General features: G+C 44.3%; 5 protein-coding genes across 5 annotated transcripts; all 5 read right to left on the minus strand.

Annotated features, from left to right (window-relative positions):
- Positions 1 to 56: 56 nt before the first annotated feature.
- LOC136962861 (protocadherin alpha-2-like) lies at positions 57 to 2,549 on the minus strand. Its single transcript, XM_067256758.1, has 2 exons — positions 177 to 2,549; positions 57 to 77 (listed from the first exon to the last, which is right to left on the minus strand). The coding sequence occupies exons 1-2, from the start codon at positions 2,547 to 2,549 to the stop codon at positions 57 to 59; spliced, it is 2,394 nt and encodes a 797-aa protein (XP_067112859.1).
- A 194-nt stretch (positions 2,550 to 2,743) lies between these two features.
- LOC136962862 (protocadherin alpha-11-like) lies at positions 2,744 to 5,483 on the minus strand. Its single transcript, XM_067256759.1, has 2 exons — positions 3,144 to 5,483; positions 2,744 to 2,755 (listed from the first exon to the last, which is right to left on the minus strand). Exons 1-2 carry the CDS (start codon positions 5,481 to 5,483, stop codon positions 2,744 to 2,746), a joined length of 2,352 nt encoding a protein of 783 aa, XP_067112860.1.
- Positions 5,484 to 5,593: 110 nt separating this feature from the next.
- On the minus strand, positions 5,594 to 8,440 carry LOC136962863 (protocadherin alpha-2-like). The gene is made up of 2 exons (XM_067256760.1): positions 6,101 to 8,440; positions 5,594 to 5,617 (listed from the first exon to the last, which is right to left on the minus strand). The coding sequence occupies exons 1-2, from the start codon at positions 8,438 to 8,440 to the stop codon at positions 5,594 to 5,596; spliced, it is 2,364 nt and encodes a 787-aa protein (XP_067112861.1).
- A 422-nt stretch (positions 8,441 to 8,862) lies between these two features.
- Positions 8,863 to 11,244, minus strand: LOC136962865 (protocadherin alpha-8-like). Its single transcript, XM_067256761.1, has one exon. It carries the CDS (start codon positions 11,242 to 11,244, stop codon positions 8,863 to 8,865), a length of 2,382 nt encoding a protein of 793 aa, XP_067112862.1.
- Positions 11,245 to 11,657: 413 nt separating this feature from the next.
- Positions 11,658 to 14,072, minus strand: LOC136962866 (protocadherin alpha-8-like). The gene has a single exon (XM_067256762.1). The coding sequence runs from the start codon at positions 14,070 to 14,072 to the stop codon at positions 11,658 to 11,660; it is 2,415 nt and encodes an 804-aa protein (XP_067112863.1).
- Between the last annotated feature and the right edge of the window lie 308 nt (positions 14,073 to 14,380).

Raw genomic sequence — 14,380 nt, forward strand, 5'->3', positions numbered from 1 at the left:
TCACAATGCAGCAAAGAATAAACTACCGCTTTTTGAACAAACAGTCCCAAATACGTTCATCCCGACAACAACACAACCTACCAATCGTTAATCACCACAAGTCAAAATAAAACTATACAGAATAGCATTGACGTTGCATTCTGCTATTTTATTTTAGAAGTATGCGATCTCCTTACCTTTTCGCAGGGGGGCAGAGTTTGAGTCCTACTGAAAGTGTCTCCTCCATTGATACTGATCAACTCCCCGTCACCAGGTGGAAACGACGTGGGGAAAACTACTACGTCACTCTTCATTGTGTCTGAGCTAAAACACACGTCATACTGCTGAGTAGATTTGGAGTAAGACCAGCTCCCGTCAGGGTGGGTGGTTATCATTGGGGCGCTGTACCTGCTGAAACTGCCGTCTGTCTTGTGGCACTTTACCGCTATTAAACTGATGAGGCTCAGTAGAAATATCACTGATACTGAGGCTATGGAGATGAGCAGATACAGGTTTAGATCTGAGAAACTCTCCTCCTTTACTGGTAGCTGTCTGAAAGTTGTCTGCATGTCACCTGTATTTTCAACCACCACAACATCAATAGACACAGTGGCAGACAGGGAAGGGTCTCCATTGTCAGACACCACTATGACCAGCGGGTGAGTTTTTAAGTCATTGTCACTCATGCGTCTCTTAGTCCTGATCTCTCCATTGCTGCTTCCAATTCTGAACAGATTCGGCCCCTTTGGTTCAGAGATGTGATAAGAGAGCAGCGCATTGTAACCAGAGTCTGCATCTACAGCCCTGATCTTGGTCACAAAGTAGCCCGCTTCAGCAGAGTAGGGAATGTTCTCAGAGTTGACAGAGCCTTGGTCAGAATAGGGCTGGAGAATAACAGGAGTGTTGTCATTCTCATCCAGGATGAAAACGTTCACAGTCACGTTGCTGCTCAGAGGTGGAACACCACCGTCTGTGGCCTGAACTTGGAACTGGAATCGTTTCATTTCCTCGTAGTTAAACGACTGCAAGGTGTATAGTTCCCCAGTTAAAGAGTTCATATTTACCATTTTGGATACCGGTGTGGTATTCCCTTCTTCAATCAATGAATAAGAAATCTGTGCATTTTCATTCATGTCAGAATCATGCGCAGTCAGCGTGGCAATAGGAAACCCCACGGGACTATTCTCTTTCAAATAAACGCTTATGACGCCGTCTGAAAAACGAGGTGAATTGTCGTTCACATCAGAGATGAGAACGGTAACGACACTGGAGCTAGAGAGAGGTGGAGTCCCTTCATCCACGGCTAGAATTGTCACATTATACTGGGATGCTAGTTCCTTGTCCAACGGCCCGTCGACCACAAGCGAGTAATAGTTTTTGTATGATGGCTGCAGCTTGAAGGGAACAGCTGTAGCAATGCTACACTGCACCGCTCCGTTTTTACCTCCGTCGCCATCGGTCACGGTGACCAAAGCTACAGCGGTGCCCGCTTTCACGTCCTCCTGTACTGTGTCTATGAGGGACGTTACTGAGATGGCAGGCGCGTTGTCATTTTCATCGACAACTTCAACTAAAACTTTACAATGGGTGCTTCTGGGAGGAACACCTCTATCTTTAGCTTGGACTCTTAGCTCAATTGCAGGAGTTTCTTCATGGTCAATAAGTCCCGTTACCTCAATGACTCCTGTCTCGGGATTAATGGTGAATAAATCTGGCCCATCTTCGGTGCCGTCTCTTACTAAAGAATATGTTATTTCACCGTTCACTCCTTCATCTAAATCCGTTGCTAGAACTGAAACGATCTTAGTATCTTTTGCCGTATTCTCTTTAATTTTGACTTTGTATAGAGTCTGACTGAAAACGGGAAAATTGTCATTTATATCCATAACATTCACTACGATCTGGAGGGTACCGGATCTGGGAGGTTTTCCTCCATCCACAGCAGTCAGTACGAGCTGAATCACAGCCTGTTTCTCTCGGTCTAAAGGTTTCTGTAGCACCAACTCAGCAGACACACTCTGCTCTCCTCCGCTTTGCACATCCAGAGAGAAGTGTTCATTTGGACTCAGCTTGTAGGCTTTCACTGAGTTACTGCCCATATCCGGATCTTTGGCGACGGGCAAGAGAAACTTGTCTCCTGCAATAGCGATCTCTGTTATATTCAGGGTCAGTTTGTTCACTGAGAAAAACGGAACATTATCGTTAATGTCTAGTATATCTATTTCAATCCGATAAAGACTATGGGGATTTTGTGCCATTGCCTCTACATTTAAGGAACATTTCTTGCTAGTCCCACACATCTCCTCTCTGTCGATTCTTTCACTGACAAAAAGGGCGCCCGTTTTACGATTTACCTCGAAATATTTCGTCTTGGATCCAGACACAATCTGAAACATGCGGGATTCCAGTTCCTGAACATTAAGATTTAGATCTTTGGCGATATTTCCAACTACGGTTCCCTTGTTCACTTCCTCTGAGACTGAATAGACGATCTGACATGAAGATAAATCCACCAAACAAAGCAACAGCAGAGCACCACAGCAGAAGCATCCGAGGATAGAGAGACCCATCGCTATCCACAGATAGTAAAAACCTTGATGGCGTCAATGAAAGACGGCATACAAAAATATACGCCACCTCTTTTTTTCAAAGACCTTCCCAACACATTTGATATCGTGCGACACTAACAAAGCACTATACGCGCAATGGAGGCCAGTAGAGAAAGGAGGAGTTTGTAATAATAGATTAGTGAACACACTGCGTTTCAAATCACGGTCTATAGCGACGCCCTGTGTCCACAGAAGTGAGAGCGCACTCTTATATCCAGGTTCTAGGACTTAAAGTAAAGAATGGTTCCTTATAAGTCGTAGTGATATTTAAAGAGGCATCCTGCAAATCTAAGCATTCCAGCAATATTTATTTTCCTCTTGTTAAACTATAATTCCAGTCATGATTGTTTCAAAGAGGGGAGTACCTAATTTGAGATGTCGCTGTCCAGCACAACGGTGCTGAACACGAACTTCATACCATTGCAATGCAGCTTGATCAACCATTGTCAACAATCGTTGATTATTAATAATAACCACAAGTCAAAAATAAACTATACCCAATAGCATTGACGTTGCATTCTGCAATTTTCCTTTAGAAGTATGCAATCTCCTTACCTTCTCGCAGGTGGGCAGAGTTTGAGTCCTACTGAAAGTGTCTCCTCCATTGATACTGATCAGCTCCCCGTCACCAGGTGGAAACGACGTGGGGAAAACTACTACGTCACTCTTCATTGTGTCTGAGCTAAAACACACGTCATACTGCTGAGTAGATTTGGAGTAAGACCAGCTCCCGTCAGGGTGGGTGGTTATCATTGGGGCGCTGTACCTGCTGAAACTGCCGTCTGTCTTGTGGCACTTTACCGCTATTAAACTGATGAGGCTCAGTAGAAATATTACTGATACTGAGGCTATGGAGATGAGCAAATACAGGTTTAGATCGGAGAAACTGTCCTCCTTCACTGGTAGTTGCCTGAAAGTTGTCTGCATGTCACCTGTACTTTCAACCACCACAACATCAATGGACACAGTGGCAGACAGGGAAGGGTCTCCATTGTCAGACACCACTATGACCAGCGGGTGAGTTTTTAAGTCATTGTCACTCATGCGCCTCTTAGTCCTGATCTCTCCATTGCTGCTTCCAATTCTGAACAGATTCGGCCCATTTGGTTCAGCGATGTGATAAGACAGCAGCGCATTGTAACCAGAGTCTGCGTCTACAGCCCTGATCTTGGCCACAAAGTAGCCCGCTTCAGCAGAGTAGGGAATGTTCTCAGAGTTGACAGATCCTTGGTCAGAATAGGGCGGGAGAATAACAGGAGTGTTGTCATTCTCATCCAGGATAAAAACGTTCACAGTCACGTTGCTGCTCAGAGGAGGAACACCACCGTCTGTGGCCTGAACTTGGAACTGGAATCGTTTAGTTTCTTCGTAGTTAAACGACTGCAGGCTGTATATTTCGCCCGTCAAATCGTTAATGTTGATTTGCGATGAAGTACTTTTCAGAGAATATGAGACATGCGCGTTGTCGTTTTCATCAGTATCATGCGCATGCACGCTTACTACCAGGTCTCCAACTGGACTATTTTCTTTTAAATACACGTTGACAATGGGCTCTGGGAAGCGAGGTGGGTTGTCGTTCACATCGGAAATGTGCACAGTAACAACACTGGTGCTAGAGAGAGGGGGGGTTCCCTCATCTACGGCTGTGATGGTGATGTTGTACTGGGGGTGACGCTCTCTATCTAAAGGTCCGTCCACTACCAGAGAGTATTGGTTTTTATAAGACGACTGCAGTTTAAACGGAACAGTTCCGCTGATGTGGCCGTTCACAATTCCATTTTTACCACCATCTTTATCAGAGAGTCTTATCAATGCAACCGCAGTATTTGATTCAGAATCCTCTCTAACTGTGCTCAGAAGTGAAGTCGTTGATATTTGAGGAGCATTGTCATTCAAGTCAAGAACTTCTACTAAAACTTTGCAATGGGTGGTTTTAGGATACTGTCCTTGATCGGCCGCCTGAACTCGCAACTCAATACCAACGTTTACCTCATAATCAAGATCACCTATCACTGATATTTCCCCTGAATGAGGATCGATAGAGAATATGTCATAACCTTTAGCATTTCCGTGTCCAACGAAAGAGTAAATAATATCACCGTTCATACCTTCATCTTTATCTGTTGCTGAGACAAGTAGTATTTTAGATCCAATATTGATATTTTCTGCAACTTTCACTTTATATAAGGATTTACTAAACACTGGATTATTGTCATTGATGTCCATGACATGCACCACAATCTCTAAAGTACCGGATCTATTAGGTTTTCCTCCGTCTACAGCAGTCAGTACGAGGTGAATCACAGCCTGTTTCTCTCGGTCCAAAGGTTTCTGTAGCACCAACTCAGCAGACACACTCTGCTCTCCTCCGCTCTGCACATCCAGAGAGAAATGTTCATTTGGACTCAGCTTGTAGGTCTTGACTGAGTTAATGCCGACATCAATGTCCTCAGCAACCGGAAGAAGAAATCGTTCTCCCGCTGCTGCGATTTCCGTTATGTTTAATGTTAGTGAACTAACGGAGAACGAAGGTGCATTGTCGTTTATATCGAGTATATTCATTTCAACACGAAAGATGCTCATGGGATTGTGCGCCACAGCCTCTACACTCAGAGAGCATTTCTCACTGGTCCCACAAAGATCCTCTCGGTCGATTCTCTCGTTCACGAACAAAACACCGGATTTCAGATTCACATCAAAATACTTTTTGCTCGATTCAGATACAACCTGAAACATACGAGACTCCAGTTCCTGAACATTGAGATTGAGATCTTTAGCGATATTTCCAACAGCGGTTCCCTTGTTCACCTCCTCTGAGACGGAGTAAGAAATCTGACCGGATGATACCTCCCATAAACAAAGCAGAGGGAACAGAATCCACACGGAAACATCCATCGTTATCCAAGGATTATTAAATATCCGTGAGTTTGTGGCGATCAGTTACTTAAAAAAAAAATAAGCACAGTTGTTTCAAATGCAAGCATAATCTTCGTAATACGTGTTCCTCAGAGGTATGGTATCGTGCAACACTGACAAAGCAATACGCGCAATGGAGGCCAGGAGAGAAAGGAGGAGTTTGTAATAATAGATTAGTGATCAGACTGCGTTTTAAATCTTGGTCTATAGCGACGCCTTGTGTCTACAGAAGTGAGAGCGCACTCTTCAATCCAGTTTCTAGAACTTAAAGTTAGGTCCCTGACAGCTCTCACTATACCTAATATTCATAGAGGAATCCTAAAGATCTACAAGTGCCAGAAAAATTATTTTTATTTTTATTAAACTACAATTCCAGACATAATTGTGAATTCAAAGAGGGGAATAACAATTTTGCAGTTTCGCTGTCCAGTTCAGCGGTGCTGAACGCTAACTTGATAATAATACAATGCCGTGTAATCAACCATAATGAATAAAAGTTAACAAATTTTAAAAAACTGAAGTCGAAAAGAGACAATAGCCAATGGCATTAACGTTGCATTATGCAATTTCCTTTTAGTGGTATGAAATCTCCTTACCTTCTCGCAGGTGGGCAGAGTTTGAGTCCTACTGAAAGTGTCTCCTCCATTGATACTGATCAGCTCCCCGTCACCAGGTGGAAACGACGTGGGGAAAACTACCACGTCACTCTTCATTGTGTCTGAGCTAAAACACACGTCATACTGCTGAGTAGATTTGGAGTAAGACCAGCTCCCGTCAGGGTGGGTGGTTATCATTGGGGCGCTGTACCTGCTGAAACTGCTGTCTGTCTTGTGGCATTTTACCGCTATTAAACTGATGAGGCTCAGTAGAAATATCACTGATACTGAGGCTATGGAGATGAGCAGATACAGGTTTAGATCTGAGAAACTCTCCTCCTTTACTGGTAGCTGTCTGAAAGTTGTCTGCATGTCACCTGTACTTTCAACCACCACAACATCAATAGACACAGTGGCAGACAGGGAAGGGTCTCCATTGTCAGACACCACTATGACCAGCGGGTGAGTTTTTAAGTCATTGTCACTCATGCGTCTCTTAGTCCTGATCTCTCCATTGCTGCTTCCAATTCTGAACAGATTCGGCCCCTTTGGTTCAGAGATGTGATAAGAGAGCAGCGCATTGTAACCAGAGTCTGAGTCTACAGCCCTGATCTTGGCCACAAAGTAGCCCGCTTCAGCAGAGTAGGGAATGTTCTCAGAGTTGACAGAGCCTTGGTCAGAATAGGGCGGGAGAATAACAGGAGTGTTGTCATTCTCATCCAGGATAAAAACGTTCACGGTCACGTTGCTTCCCAGAGGAGGAACACCACCGTCTGTGGCCTGAACTTGGAACTGGAATCGTTTCATTTCCTCGTAGTCAAACGACTGCAGACTGTGTATTTCGCCCGTTAAATCATTAATGTTGATTAGCGATGAAGTACTTTTCACAGAATATGAGACACGCGCGTTGTCGTTTTCATCAGTATCATGTGCATGCACGCTAACTACCAGGTCTCCAACAGGACTATTTTCTTTTAAATACACGTTGACAATGGGCTCTGGGAAGCGGGGTGGGTTGTCGTTCACATCAGAAATGTGCACAGTAACAACACTGGTGCTAGAGAGAGGGGGGGTTCCCTCATCTACGGCTGTGATGGTGATGTTGTACTGGGGGTGACGCTCTCTATCTAAAGGTCCGTCCACTACCAGAGAGTACTGGTTTTTATAAGACGACTGCAGTTTAAACGGAACAGTTCCGCTGATGTGGCCGTTCACAACTCCATTTTTACCGCCATCTTTATCAGACAACATTATTAAAGCAATGCCAGTACCAGATTCAGCATTTTCTTTCACAGTGCTCATTAGAGAAGTCGTAGATATCTGTGGCGCATTGTCATTCAAGTCAAGTACTTCTACTAAAACTTTGCAATGGGTAGTTTTAGGATACTGGCCTTGATCGGCCGCCTGCACGCGCAACTCAATACCAACGTTTACCTCATAATCAAGTTCACCTATCACTGATATTTCACCTGAATGAGGATCGATAGAGAATATGTCATAACCTTTAGCATTTCCGTGTCCAACGAAAGAGTAAATAATTTCGCCGTTCATACCTTCATCTTTATCTGTTGCGGAGACACGTAGTATTTTAGATCCAATATTAATATTTTCTGCAACTTTCACTTTGTATAAGGATTTACTAAACACTGGATTATTGTCATTGATATCCATGACATGCACCACAATCTCTAAAGTACCGGATCTTGGAGGTTTTCCTCCGTCTACAGCAGTCAGTACGAGTTGAATTACAGCCTGTTTCTCTCGGTCTAAAGGTTTCTGTAGCACCAACTCAGCAGACACACTCTGCTCTCCTCCGCTCTGCACATCCAGAGAGAAGTGTTCATTTGGACTCAGCTTGTAGGTCTTGACTGAGTTAATGCCGACATCAATGTCCTCAGCAACCGGCAGAAGAAATCGTTCTCCTGCCACTGCGTTTTCCGTTATATTTAATGTTAGTGAACTAACGGAGAACGAAGGTGCATTGTCGTTTATATCGAGTATATTCATTTCAACACGAAAGATGCTCGTGGGATTGTGCGCCACAGCCTGTACACTCAGAGAGCATTTCTCACTGGTCCCACAAAGATCCTCTCGGTCGATTCTCTCGTTCACGAACAAAACACCAGACTTCAGGTTCACATCAAAATACTTCTTGCTCGATTCAGATACAACCTGAAACATACGAGACTCCAGTTCCTGAACATTGAGATTGAGATCTTTAGCGATATTTCCAACAGCGGTTCCCTTGTTCACCTCCTCTGAGACCGAGTAAGAAATCTGACCGGATGATACCTCCCATAAACAAAGCAGAGGGAACAGAATCCACACGGAAACATCCATCGTTATCCAAGTATCACTTAATATCCGTGAGTTTGTGGAGATCAGTTACTTCCCCAAAATTAGCACATTTATCCAAAGATAATATCTAAATACGTGTTCCTATTGAGGCCTTTGTCGTCTGCGTACCGTGCTTCACCAGAGTCCCTCTGACAATACCGATAAACAATATTAGACGCTTAAGAAGGAGGAGTTACAATAAAGAGAAATCAGATGAAAATATCCACGGTCTGCAGCGACACCACGTGTTCATATTTTCTCTAATATATTCAACAGTGTTGATCACAATGCAGAAAATAATAAACTACCGCTTTTTGAACAAACAGTCCCAAATACGTTCATTCCGACACCAACACACCCTACCAAGCGTTACTCAACACAATTAAATAAAAAACTATACTCAATAACATTGACGTTGCATTCTGCTATTTTCTTTTAGAAGAATGCAATCTCCTTACCTTTTCGCAGGTGGGCAGAGTTTGAGTCCTACTGAAAGTGTCTCCTCCATTGATACTGATCAGCTCCCCGTCACCAGGTGGAAACGACGTGGGGAAAACTACCACGTCACTCTTCATTGTGTCTGAGCTAAAACACACGTCATACTGCTGTGTAGATTTGGAGTAAGACCAGCTCCCGTCAGGGTGGGTGGTTATCATTGGGGCGCTGTACCTGCTGAAACTGCCGTCTGTCTTGTGGCATTTTACCGCTATTAAAATGATGAGGCTCAGTAGAAATATCACTGATACTGAGGCTATGGAGATGAGCAGATACAGGTTCAGATCTGAGAAACTCTCCTCCTTCACTGGTAGCTGTCTGAACGTTGTCTGCATGTCACCTGTACTTTCAACCACCACAACATCAATAGACACAGTGGCAGACAGGGAAGGGTCTCCATTGTCAGACACCACTATGACCAGCGGGTGAGTTTTTAAGTCATTGTCACTCATGCGTCTCTTAGTCCTGATCTCTCCATTGCTGCTTCCAATTCTGAACAGATTTGGCCCCTTTGGTTCAGAGATGTGATAAGAGAGCAGCGCATTGTAACCAGAGTCTGCGTCTACAGCCCTGATCTTGGCCACAAAGTAGCCCGCTTCAGCAGAGTAGGGAATGTTCTCAGAGTTGACAGAGCCTTGGTCAGAATAGGGCGGGAGAATAACAGGAGTGTTGTCATTCTCATCCAGGATAAAAACGTTCACAGTCACGTTGCTGCTCAGAGGAGGAACACCACCGTCTGTGGCCTGAACTTGGAACTGTAATCGTTTCATTTCCTCATAGTTAAACGACTGCAGACTGTGTATTTCGCCCGTCAAATCATTAATGTTGATTAACGATGAAGCCATAGCACTACCTTTCAGAGAATATGATACATGCGCGTTGTCTTTTTCATCCGCATCATGCGCATTTACGCTAACTACCAGGTTTCCAACTGGACTATTTTCTTTTAAATACACGTTGACAATGGGCTCTGGGAAGCGAGGTGGGTTGTCGTTCACATCAGAAATGTGCACAGTAACAACACTGGTGCTAGAGAGAGGGGGGGTTCCCTCATCTACGGCTGTGATGGTGATGTTGTACTGGGGGTGACGCTCTCTATCTAAAGGTCCGTCCACTACCAGAGAGTACTGGTTTTTATAAGACGACTGAAGTTTAAACGGAACAGTTCCGCTGATGTGACCGTTTACAACTCCATTTTTACCGCCATCTTTATCAGACAACATTACTAACGCTACCGCAGCCCCTAATTCAGCATCTTCCCTAACTGTGGTCATAATTGACGTCGTTGATATTTGTGGCGCATTATCGTTCATATCAAGTACTTCTATTAAAACTTTGCATTGGGTAGTTTTAGGATAATGGCCCTGATCGGCCGCTTGCACGCGCAACTCAATGCCAACGTTTAGCTCATAATCAAGTTCACCTATCACTGATATTTCCCCTGAAGTAGCATTAACAGAAAAAAGTTCGTATTCTTTAGCATTACGGTGTCCAACCAAAGAGTACAGAATTTTACTATTCAAACCTTCATCTATATCTGTTGCAGAGAGAGTTATTATCTTCGATCCAATTTTAGCATTCTCTGCAACTTTTACTTTGTATAATGATTTGCTAAAAAGCGGGCTATTGTCATTTATATCTAACACATTCACTACGATCTGAAGAGTCCCGGATCTGGGAGGTTTTCCTCCGTCTACAGCAGTCAGTACGAGATGAATCACAGCCTGTTTCTCTCGGTCTAAGGGTTTCTGTAGCACCAACTCAGCGGACACACTCTGCTCTCCTCCGCTCTGCACATCCAGAGAGAAGTGTTCATTTGGACTCAGCTTGTAGGTCTTGACAGAGTTAATGCCTACATCTGTATCTTGGGCTAACGGTAGAAAAAAACGCTCTCCAGCTGCTGCTATTTCAGTAACATTTACAATCAGTGAATTAACGGAGAACAAAGGTGCGTTGTCATTTATATCGAGGATGTTAATTTCAATGCGAAAGATGCTCGTGGGATTGTGCGCAATTGCCTGTACACTCAGAGAGCATTTCTCACTGGTCCCACAAAGCTCCTCTCGGTCGATTCTCTCATTCACGAACAAAACACCGGACTTCAGGTTCACATCAAAATACTTCTTGCTCGATTCAAATACAACCTGAAACATACGAGACTCCAGTTCCTGAACATTGAGATTGAGGTCTTTAGCGATATTTCCAACAGCGGTTCCCTTGTTCACCTCCTCTGAGACCGAGTAAGAAATCTGACCGGATGATACCTCCCATAAACAAAGCAGAGGGAACAGAATCCACACGGAAACATCCATCGTTATCCAAGGATCACTTAATATCCGTGAGTTTGTGGAGATCGGATACTTCCCAAAAATTATAACATTTATCCAAAGATAATATCTAAATACGTGTTTCTACTGAGGCCTATGTCGTCTGCGTTCCGTGCTTCACCAGAGCCCTTCTGACAATACCGTTAATCAATATTAGACGCTTAAGAAGGAGGAGTTACAATAAAGAGAAATCTGATGAAAATATCCACGGTCTGCAGCGACACCACGTGTTCATATGTTCTATAATATATTCAACAGTGTTGATCACAATGAAGCAAAGAATAAACTACCGCTTTTTGAACAAACAGTCCCAAATAGGTTCATCACGACACCAACACACACTACCAATCGTTAATCACCATAAGTTTTATACCCAATAGCATTGACGTTGCATTCTGCTATTTTCTTTTAGAAGTATGCAATCTCCTTACCTTTTCGCAGGTGGGCAGAGTTTGAGTCCTACTGAAAGTGTCTCCTCCATTGATACTGATCAGCTCCCCGTCACCAGGTGGAAACGACGTGGGGAAAACTACCACGTCACTCTTCATTGTGTCTGAGCTAAAACACACGTCATACTGCTGAGTAGATTTGGAGTAAGACCAGCTCCCGTCAGGGTGGGTGGTTATCATTGGGGCGCTGTACCTGCTGAAACTGCCGTCTGTCTTGTGGCATTTTACCGCTATTAAACTGATGAGGCTCAGTAGAAATATCACTGATACTGAGGCTATGGAGATGAGCAGATACAGGTTTAGATCTGAGAAACTCTCCTCCTTCACTGGTAACTGTCTGAAAGCTGTCTGCATGTCACCTGTACTTTCAACCACCACAACATCAATAGACACAGTGGCAGACAGGGAAGGGTCTCCATTGTCAGACACCACTACGACCAGCGGGTGAGTTTTTAAGTCATTGTCACTCATGCGTCTCTTAGTCCTGATCTCTCCATTGCTGCTTCCAATTCTGAACAGATTCGGCCCCTTTGGCTCAGAGATGTGATAAGAGAGCAGCGCATTGTAACCAGAGTCTGCGTCTACAGCCCTGATCTTGGCCACAAAGTAGCCCGCTTCAGCAGAGTAGGGAATGTTCTCAGAGTTGACAGAGCCTTGGTCAGAATAGGGTGGAAGAATAACAGGAGTGTTGTCATTCTCATCCAGGATAAAAACGTTCACAGTCACGTTGCTGCTCAGAGGAGGAACACCACCGTCTGTGGCCTGAACTTGGAACTGGAATCGTTTCATTTCCTCATAGTTAAACGACTGCAGACTGTAAATTTCTCCAGTTAAAGAATTTACATTGACAGCAACAGATGACTCTGTAGCTGTCGTTATAGGCTCTAAAGAATATGATATTTGAGCGTTTGCCTCCTGGTCCGGATCTAAAGCGGTCACAGAACATATCAAGGATCCCGTGGGGCTGTTTTCTTTTAGGTACAAGTTGAATATAGGTTCCGGGAACTGCGGCGCATTGTCATTGACGTCAGAAACGTGAATAGTAAAAACGCTCGTGCTGGAGAGGGGAGGAGTACCATCGTCAGTAGCTATGATAGTGACATTATACGCGAAGTGGATTTCCCTGTCGAGCATATCTCCAAGGACGAGGGAGTAATATTTGCCTTGAGATGACTCCAGCAGAAACGGCGTCCCTTCGGATATGGTGCAACGCACGTGACCGTTTCTACCCCAGTCCTTGTCAAGAACAGTGATCAGCGCAATCGCGGTGCCCTTTTTGGCGTCCTCTCTCACGCTCTCCGAAAGAGAGGACAGTTTGATTTCAGGAGCGTTGTCATTTACATCCACTACCTCTACCAGCACCTTAGCATGGGAGGCTAAAGGCGTGCTGCCTCGATCCTGGGCCTCAACGCGGATCTCGTAGGCACTCGTCGTTTCAAAATCCAACGGCCTCGCCACCGTTATTTCCCCCGTACTCTGATTTATTGCAAATATGTCATAGGCTCCCCGTTGGCCCTGTTGGCTGAACAAATAAATAACTTCTGCGTTTTGACCGTCATCCAGATCTGTGGCGTTAATCCTCAATATCGTAGTGCCAACCGGCGCAGTCTCTGAGACTTTAGCTTTGTATAGAGCCTTGGAAAAGACAGGGGCGTTATCGTTCGCATCCAGCACGTTAATAGTAATTTCAGTCGTACCGGATCTTGGAGGCTTTCCTCCATCAACTGCCGTTAAAATAAGCGTGATCACAGCCTGCTTCTCCCGGTCTAAAGGCTTCTGTAGCACTAACTCTGATGAAGGACCACGGTCAGGCTCAGAAGGCCTATGTACGTCGAGTCTGAAGAAAGCATTTGGGGACAGTTTATACGCGTCAACTGAATTGCTGCCTACATCTGGATCATCTGCCGAGGGCATAGGGAATTTAGCTCCAGGGGATGTATGTTCAGCAATACTAATGATCTGTGATTTCTCAGAAAATACCGGAGCATTGTCGTTCACGTCAAGTATGGTTACCTCAACACTGTACAGTCTTAAAGGATAATTAACGATTGCTTCCAAGCTTTCGGTGCAAACCAAGCTGTTGGGACAAAGCTCTTCTCTATCTATAGCCTCGCTAACGAAGATAGCTCCGGTCCTTAAATTTACCTCAAAATGTTTCTTGGACGATCCTGATTCGATGTGGAACATTCGCGTCTCAAGTTCAGTCACTTTAAGATTCAAATCCTTTGCTAAATTCCCAACAACCGTTCCCGGGCGAACCTCTTCTGAAACGGAATAGGTAATTTGTCCAAATGCAACATCCTGGAGACAAAGCGACAGGCAAAACAGATTTACAATCCAAATGCGCTTCTCGAACACAGCCATTGTTCAGAAGTCCTTTTTAGAATGCACGCATTGTGACATAAATAACATGCGTCTGCAAAACAATCCACAATGTTTCTGCTATGAAAACACACACATAATCCTCATGTCCCGTTCGCAACCCAATCTCAGTTTACTCAATTGTATAGTGACGAATGCCTTAGTCTGCCTACATATTCATGGGTGGAGATAAAAACGAGATCCCTGTATTGTTAGTGCACAGTGACACCGCGTGGAGAATAGCACGAACAGATGCAGAGCATCATTTTTTTGTGACGCTACGTATACTACGTCACGGATATCATAAGCGT

Source organism: Osmerus mordax, chromosome 19 (genome assembly GCF_038355195.1).
Source record: "Osmerus mordax isolate fOsmMor3 chromosome 19, fOsmMor3.pri, whole genome shotgun sequence".
In the NCBI taxonomy this organism is placed as follows: domain Eukaryota; kingdom Metazoa; phylum Chordata; class Actinopteri; order Osmeriformes; family Osmeridae; genus Osmerus; species Osmerus mordax.

Coding starts and splice junctions, on each gene's coding strand:
- LOC136962861 (XM_067256758.1), bottom strand. CDS start 2,549: ATGGGTCTCTCTATCCTCGGATGCTTCTGCTGTGGTGCTCTGCTGTTG. Junction 78..176: donor CTCTGCCCCCCTGCGAAAAG/GTAAGGAGATCG, acceptor AACGATTGGTAG/GTTGTGTTGTTGTCGGGATG.
- LOC136962863 (XM_067256760.1), bottom strand. CDS start 8,440: ATGGATGTTTCCGTGTGGATTCTGTTCCCTCTGCTTTGTTTATGGGAG. Junction 5,618..6,100: donor CTCTGCCCACCTGCGAGAAG/GTAAGGAGATTT, acceptor TTGCTTTGTCAG/TGTTGCACGATACCATACCT.
- LOC136962862 (XM_067256759.1), bottom strand. CDS start 5,483: ATGGATGTTTCCGTGTGGATTCTGTTCCCTCTGCTTTGTTTATGGGAG.
- LOC136962865 (XM_067256761.1), bottom strand. CDS start 11,244: ATGGATGTTTCCGTGTGGATTCTGTTCCCTCTGCTTTGTTTATGGGAG.
- LOC136962866 (XM_067256762.1), bottom strand. CDS start 14,072: ATGGCTGTGTTCGAGAAGCGCATTTGGATTGTAAATCTGTTTTGCCTG.